Below are 8,174 nucleotides of genomic sequence, written 5' to 3' on the forward strand. Positions count from 1 at the left end.
AAGCAGGCTTTTTGCTGCCCATTTGGAGATTGAGTATTGTAGACTTCTCTGCGCAGGCTAACTTCAAATTGTCCTCCTCCAGATCCTAGCCTGAGTGGCTAGGACTACAGATATAAGATACGTTCCTAGTGCCCAGCTGTCTCAGGCGTTTTTACACAAGTGCTTTCCTTCCTGAGCCCCACTCACTCAGCCAAGATCTATTTCTTCTCAACACAAACATTTATGGCTAAAATTTTCCCTCTGGGCACTGTATCTATTGCATGCCCTAAGTTTTGGTATTTTGCAGTTTGGTTTTCATTCCTCTCAAAGTATTTTCTAATTTCCCTAGTGATTTCTTCTCTGACCCATTGGTTATTTACAAGTATGTTATATAACTTCCACATATTTGCAAAGCTCCTGCTTTTCCTTCTGCTATTGATTTCTAATTCCATTCCATTGTTGTTGGAAAACACACTTTGCATAACCTCAGGTCTGTGCTGGAGACTATTCTGTGTGCACCTATATTTCAGTACACATACACCAATGTGTCCCTCTTCTTCTTTAAACTCCATTATGCAGATTGGTTTTACGTTGTGACAGGCTCCCAAACACACCCAGGGACTGGGGGATCCCCAGAAACCTTAAGAACTTGATGAAGTCTGGTCAGCAGTACATTCCCCAGTTTCCCTTTAAACTTCTTCAGTTAACCTATTATTTGTCCCACCCGTTATTCATCACCTCAAGATAGCATGATTTAACAAGTGCTTCTGCTCGGGTTTGCTAAGTGACCCCAAAGAAAAGATTCTTTACATAGGGTAAGCTCTTATTCTAGTAAAAATAGAAAGATGGTCAGAAAACCACCAGAAGCATTACATTCTTGTAATCTTGTGGGGAAAGGACTTCTAAGGTGCTTTGTGGAGTTTCTGTGGATTGAGCAAATATTTGAAGATACCAGTCAGAAGCAACCTTGTTGTTCTCTGTACCTGGGAGGCCACTGCTTTTCTGGGATGGCCACATAGGAGCAGGTGAAGAGAACAGAAAGAGGGAAAGTGACAACTCCCTGGAGCTGAGATCCAGCTGGCTTACTTTTCTTTCTTTCAATGCTGGGAATGGAACCCAGGACTTTGTGTGTGCTAGGCATGTGCTTTACCATGGAGCTACTTTGCCAGCCATAACAGCCCCTTTCGGGATTTGCTACATGTCTTGGCTAATTTCCAGAGTTCTGAAGAAGTAGATTCTCTTCATTTTTTTTTTTACCATTGTCTCCATTGCTTTTACAAAAAAGAGAATGTTCAAAGGTTCTTTCTCTGCTCTGTGTGTGGTGTGTGGTGGCAGGGATTAAACTCAAGTCCTTGTGCTAAATTGCTTAGCTTTCTTGCTCATGTCTGGTGCTCTACCAATCAAGCCATACCACCAGTTTGCCTTTTTGCAGGTTGAATAGAGATAGAGTGTTTTGGACTTTTCTGCCTAGACTGGCTTCACCCTATGATCTTCTACATCTCAGATTCCTGAGTAGCTAGGGTGTTTTGGTTTGTTGTTTTTTTTTTAATCAGCTCACCAGCAAGCAGTTTTAAGCCTGCCTGTGTCCATTCTTGGTGGCATGTCAAAGACAGTCTGCCTGCTCACTGTGGCTTACTGAGGTCACTTTGTCCTTGGAGGAATGGCGTGTGACTTCCATTGGGAGATCCAGTGAGATGGGAACCATCATCCAGGGTGCTCAGAGTTTCGTCTGAGCTAAACTCAGGCCCACTCTGATGGTAAGAACAAAGGAGCTGAGATTTACAAAGCACCTACCACGTATGTACCAGACCCTATGCTGACCGCTTTAGGTCCGCAATACTGCAGCATCCACCATCAAGACAGAGCTAATGTCATGTTGAACAGATGAAGGAAGAAATGAGATTCAAAGCACAAAGCACCATAGTCCTGATCCTCAGAGGAGAAAGTGGAGTTGAAGGGGTTGCATAACATCATTTGAATTCCAACCCAAGTATCTCCTTCCAAAGCCTATTCTAGTCCACATTCTAGCCCAGCTTCCTGGGGCTAAGCTCATTCTGGCTCTGGGTCTCACCTTCCTCGCTCTGTCAAGTGAAGGATTAGAGAAACATGTGGGTGCCTGCTTTCTCTCACAGGTAGAAGTTTGATCTAAAATACAAACATACATGAAAGCATATGTGCATATATGCATATCTGTGTGTATGTATACACACACACACACACATACACACACACACACACATTGACTAAAAGATGGTATGCCCAGGGGAGGAGTCCAATGGTGTAACTCCTCTGAACAACTAGTAAACTGTTTAACAAAATGGACACCAGGAAGCTAAAAGAATGTTTTGTTGTGGGGGTGCATGGATGGGGGAAAGAGGATTAGAGGAAGGAAAGGTAAGCAGATAGAGTCATTGTATTCAGTGTGCATGATGTAAAAGTTGAACTGCGTAACTGGAGGGTAGGAGGGGGAGGGGGAAATGGGGGAAGAACGATAGAAGGGGTGACATGGATCAAGATGCGCTGTACTCCATCTGACTTGTGGAATTGATGCCCCTTTGTACAACTACTTAAAAAATAAAATCTGCCTGGCGCCCGTGGCCCACACCTATAATCCTCACTACTCAGGAGACCGAGATCTGAGGATTGCAGTTCAAAGCCAGCCCAGGCAGGAAAATCCTTGACTCTTATCTCCAATGAACCACCAGAAAACTGGAAGTGGTGCTGTGGCTCAAGTGGTAGAGCACTAGCTTTGAGCTGAAGAGCTCAGGGACAGTGTCCAGGCCGAGTTCAAGCCCCATCACCAACAAGACCAGATAGATAGATAGATAGATAGATAGATAGATAGATAGATAGATAGATAGATAGATAGATAGATAGATTAAAAAAAAAAACTAAACTGGAGGTATGGCTCAAGTCGCTGAGTGCCAGCCAAATAAGCAGGAGGCCTTGAATCCAGAGCCAGGTACCAGCAAAAAAAAAAAAAAAAGTACTAAAATGACTCAGTAAATGGACATATACTGAGTTGTCACGAGGCTTCCAGGGTGAAGTTATAGAGATGAGTGATTGGACTCCTTTGCTTGGGAAAAAGAATAATAATAATCCAGCAGGTAGACCAGCAAGTCAATAACCCGGCGTCTTTCTCTGCTCCTCTCTTCCTGCCCCACCTCGTGTCCTGCAGAGTCGAAAGGGGACAAAGCCAAGTGGGTGTTCACCTGGCCGCTCATCTTCCTCCTGTGCATTACCATCCCCAACTGCAGCAAGCCCCGCTGGGAGAGGTTCTTCATGGTCACCTTCGTCACGGCCACGCTGTGGATCGCCGTCTTCTCCTACCTCATGGTGTGGCTGGTGAGTGGTGTGGGGACCTCGGCCACACAAGGGCGGGACGTGGCTGTGCCCGCCACGGCTGGCTGGCTGACTGGACTGCTGCTCCGTGGTCCTCCGGGGCTCTCCGATGCTGTTGGCCGGAGATCTGGCAGCTAGAGAGGCCTTGACATGGCTCATCTGGCCATGGGTGACAGCTGACCGGACTCAGCTGGGCCGAGCTAGGCAGACATCCTGCCCTTTGCCCTGGGGCCCCCCAGAAGGACCCCTCCCCCCTCTCTGCTTCCTCCTCCTCATTAGTCAGTGGAAAGAGCACAGAACATTATGAAAGTAAGAGATCAGAAAATATTGTCATATGCAGTGTTTTCGTAAGAACAAAGGAGCCACCTAACTGTCCAGTAGTGAGGGGGACTGGCTCACACGGAAGTCTGGGCACCCTTTAATTGACTTCTCTGAAGCCCGGTGCCAGTGACTCATCTCAATGGAGGCTGAGACTTGAGGATGGAAGTTTGAAGCCAGCCCAGGCAAGCAGGGGCCACGGGACATTTACCTCCAAGGAACCACAAGCAAGCTGGAGGTGGGGCTGTGGTTCAGGTGGCAGAGCGCCAGCCTTGAGTGACAATGTGAAAGGACAGAGCCTAGCCCCTAAGGGTGGAGCCCCAGCACCAAGATTTTCATAATACATGTAAAAAAAAAAAAAGACTTTTTTCCATTGGCTACGGTGATGTCACGTCCAAGCTGAAAGTGCACGGGGTAAGAAGAGTTCCAGGGCTTTCCACCTGCGCTCACCCCTCCCCCACCGCACCCCCTTAGGTGACCATTATTGGATACACGCTTGGGATCCCCGATGTCATCATGGGTATCACCTTCCTGGCAGCCGGCACGAGTGTTCCTGACTGCATGGCCAGCTTGATTGTGGCGAGACAAGGTATGCACGGTGCCGGGGGCCCCCGAGACCGCCGCTTGCTTCCCCTGGTGCCTCATGGCTGGCGCAAAGGATGCTGGGCCAGGCGCCCTGAGCTGAACCACTCACAGATGGGGTGCCCTTGAGCCTCTGTCACATGCGGATGGTGTCTGCTGACAACTCCAAGTCCTTGGTCAGACCCTCAGTTGAGCCCTGCAAAAGAAATAACGGAAGAAAGGCCTGTATTGATTGGTCAGGGTTGGCACGACCACGGGCTGTATGGCTTAGGCAACAGATTCATCCTCTCAGCGGCCTGCAAGCCAGAAGGTCAGCGGGAGCCGAGTTGGCTCCTTCTGAGCTATGAGGGCGAGGCTTTCCCAGACCTTGTCCCACACCTGTCAAGTAGGACTCATCCCAACCCACATTGACCTCATCCTGACCTGGGACTCATCCAAGCCTTGTCTCCAAAGAAGGTTGCGCCCTGAAGTACTGGGGGTTAGGAATCCAACCCATAATGTGATCCTTCGGACTCCATGCAAGGTGGTCTTAGAATATGGGGCCCTGGTGACTCACCCCTGTAATCCTAGCTACTCACTAAGGCTAAGGTCTGAGCACCCTGGTTCAAAGCCAGACTGGGCAGGAAAGTCTGTGAGACTCTCATCTCCAATTCACCACCAAAAAGCTGGAAGTGGAGCTGTGGGTCAAGTGGTAGAGTGCTAGCCTTGAGCTAAAAAGCTAACAGCAGCACCTAGACTCTAAATTTCAGACCCAAGACTGGCGGCAAGCCCTTGTGTACACAAGCACACACACGCATGTGCGCACATACACCCACCCACATGCTCAAAGACAGTCTTAGGAATGTAGGGCCCAGGGGTGGGAGCGGGTGGGGGGGGAGAGGGAGCAAAAATGGGAGAAAAATGAGGGAGGGGGTAACAAGTTTAGCAAGAAATGAACTCACTACTTTATGTATGTAACTGTAACCGCTTGGTACATCATCTTGACAAAAATATATATATATGTATGTATGTATGTATATATATGGCCCAAGCCTGGCACTGGTGACTCACGCCTGTAATGCTAGCTACTCAGTAGGATAAGATCTGAGGATCATGGTTCAAAGCCAGCCTGGATTGGAATATCCATGTGGCTCTTATCTCCAATTAACCACCAGAAAACTGGAAGAGGCTCTGTGGCTCACAGTGGTAGAGCACTAGCTTTGAGCAGAAAAGCTCAAGGACAGCACCCAGGCCCTTAGTTCAAGCCCCACAATGGACCAAAAAAAAAAAAGTGTGGGGCCCATGAAGGAGGCATCCTTTCATAGGGAATGGCGCCAGTTGAACCAGAATGAGAAGGAATCATGTTTCGTGTGACCTGCTCTTGATGTAAGAAATGTGATGGTTGTCCCCACAGGCCTGGGAGACATGGCGGTCTCTAACACCATAGGGAGCAACGTGTTTGACATCCTGGTGGGGCTCGGCATTCCGTGGGGCCTGCAGACCATGGTTATTAACTACGGATCCACGGTAAGTTCCTCTCTCCTCCTAGGGCAGGGGGTGGAAGTCTTAAAGAGGATAATGGCATTCGTTCCATCCCAGCCCGGGTCTTCAGGAGATGTGCTGTCCTTTCTCCTGAGCACCCACTTTCCAGCTTCTAGAACATTCCACGGGTGGATGCAGCCGGGAGCCAGTGTTGGCCATGTGCTTGTCAGTAGGGTCTTTTACCTCTTACCTCAGCTGATAGCCCACATTGGAACTCCAAGCTCTCCCTTTGCCCTGGGGTCCCGATTACCCGTGGCCATGTGTATCCTCGAGCACCTGCGTCATGCTGGGCTTCTAGAATAAAGTGGCCAAGCAGTCAAGGGATTTAGAGCATTTATGTTTGTTTTTCAGGTGAAGATCAACAGCCGGGGTCTAGTCTACTCTGTGGTGCTGTTGCTGGGCTCTGTCGCTCTCACTGTGAGTTTTAACAGTTCCAAAATAGAAACCTATGAGAGAGAGAGAGAGAGAGAGAGAGAGAGTGTGTGTGTATTAGGACTTGGACTTGAACTAGGGCCATACATGCTTGGCTTGGCTTTTTCACTCAAAGCAGATACTCTACTACTTGTGTCATACCTCCACTTCCAGCTTTTGGGCTGTTTAATTGAAAATAAATGCCTTACAAGCTTTTCTGCCCAGGCTGGCTTCTAACCACAAACCTCAGGTCTCAGCCTCCTGAGTAGCTAGGATTATAGGCATGAGTCACCAGCACAGTGCTTCAACTATTTTATGTCATCTGATTCTTTCTCAAAAGAACTCTTGCGGCTGGGAATGTGGCTTAGTGGCAAGAGAGCTTGCCTCGTATACATGAAGCCCTGGGTTCGATTCCCCAGCACCACATATATAGAAAATGGCCAGAGGTGGCGCTGTGGCTCAAGTGAGAGTGCTGGCCTTGAGCGAAAGGCAGCCATGGACAGTGCTGAGGCCCTGAGTCCAAGGCCCAGGCCTGGCAAAAAAAAAAAAGAACTCTTGCTTGCCAGGGATGTGCGTGCATTCAGATTCACCAGTGTCGATATGTGCTGAGAGAAGCAGCAGCTGGCATGACACTTCCTGAGATAAATGCCACCAGGGCTAGAATCACGCTCCTGGCTTCTTGCTGCCATGCCAGCGTCCTCTAGGGACAGTGGGAGGGCGATCCTGTCCAGGTCTGGATCTGCACTGCTTCCTTCCGTCCTTACAGCCACTGATGGGAAGTGGTGAGAGGGATGATAGCATTCCGTTAGCGTAGGAAATGGAGGCTCTGGAATTCTGAAAGGAAAAGGAGGCTGACGAGTTCATTCTAAAACTTGCTCATGGTCACTGAGTTGGGAAGTGGCAAAGCTGGGATTCGAACCCAGGTTGGTTTGTCTTTATAAAGCTCTGTGCTGTGTGATGGTACCTGTGCCCCAGCCCTTGGAAACTTTGATTCAGGGAGAAGAGGGAGGCAATGGAGGAAATGGAAGTACACACACACACACACACACACACACACACACACATATCTTGGCCGCCCCAAGTAGCCGTGGCAAAAGGAAAGGCTCATTGGTCCGTAGTCAGTTGACCAGCAGGGCAGGTGCACCTGCGGAGGGGGCCTGGCCCCTTGGGGAGTGTCTGCCGTGAAGGTGGCCACGGTCTATCTTGGAGTCAGTGGGACCAGTCCAGAAACTCACCTTATCATTGGAAAAGTCTAAACCAAGGATCCTCCGGGCAGTGCAGAAGGTTCTGGCATGTATCGCTTAGGTGCCGGCTTCCTTAGCAATGCCTTTGTGTCCCTTGGCTCTCCACTGTCTCCTCAGGTCCTCGGCATCCACCTCAACAAGTGGCGTCTGGACCGGAAGCTGGGCATCTATGTGCTGGTTCTATACGCCATCTTCCTATGCTTCTCCATCATGATAGAATTCAACGTCTTCACCTTCGTCAACTTGCCCATGTGCCGAGAAGACGACTAACGCTGAGCTGCTGCTCCGGGAGCTGTCGTGGCGTCCTCTCTCTCTCTCTCTCCTTCCCCACCACAGATCTCTCCTGCCTCCGCAGCCACCGTCTGTTCTCTCATGAGCTGGAAGGAAGGGTCAGCACGGTCATTGTCTGACCACAGGCCGGGCTGCTAAGCTCCCGCCTCCTCGTTGGGGTCCTGCCCCTACCGAGCAGGGCTCTCCATTCCTTGCGCAGCTCCCTCCACCCCTGGCCTGCCAGCCCCGGGGAAGTGTTGGAGTGCCTCACCCCTCTCCTGCACGCTGTAGTCGAAAGGACTTCGCGTGCAGATTGTCTTTCTGTGGAAATGGGGTGGCCCGCACAGAAGGTCTCCCGGGGCACGGACAAAACTGGGGTGTTATTCGCCAGTGTCACCTCTGGGTCGGAGGGGTGAGATCTATTCGTTGGCAGCTCATGCCACCAAGAGGCACTGACTCTGCTGGAAGCCCCCACAGCTTGGAAAAGACAACGGCATTGAGAGTGAC

General features: G+C 49.9%; 1 protein-coding gene across 2 annotated transcripts in view; it reads left to right on the forward strand.

Moving 5' to 3' along the window:
* Slc24a4 (solute carrier family 24 member 4) overlaps positions 1 to 7,827 on the forward strand; it is a 105,423-nt gene extending 97,596 nt beyond the window's left edge. The window contains exons 13-17 of one of the 2 annotated variants that reach the window (XM_048362049.1): positions 3,158 to 3,324; positions 4,114 to 4,228; positions 5,615 to 5,727; positions 6,094 to 6,159; positions 7,515 to 7,827. In XM_048362049.1, coding sequence (XP_048218006.1) covers positions 3,158 to 3,324; positions 4,114 to 4,228; positions 5,615 to 5,727; positions 6,094 to 6,159; positions 7,515 to 7,667 — 614 coding nt within the window. In that variant the 3' untranslated portion in view covers positions 7,668 to 7,827. The remainder of the gene's footprint in view (positions 1 to 3,157; positions 3,325 to 4,113; positions 4,229 to 5,614; positions 5,728 to 6,093; positions 6,160 to 7,514) is intronic. The other variant, XM_048362048.1, reaches the window with a different exon arrangement.
* The last annotated feature ends 347 nt before the right edge of the window (positions 7,828 to 8,174 follow it).

Source organism: Perognathus longimembris, chromosome 14 (assembly GCF_023159225.1).
Source record: "Perognathus longimembris pacificus isolate PPM17 chromosome 14, ASM2315922v1, whole genome shotgun sequence".
Lineage (NCBI taxonomy): Eukaryota > Metazoa > Chordata > Mammalia > Rodentia > Heteromyidae > Perognathus > Perognathus longimembris.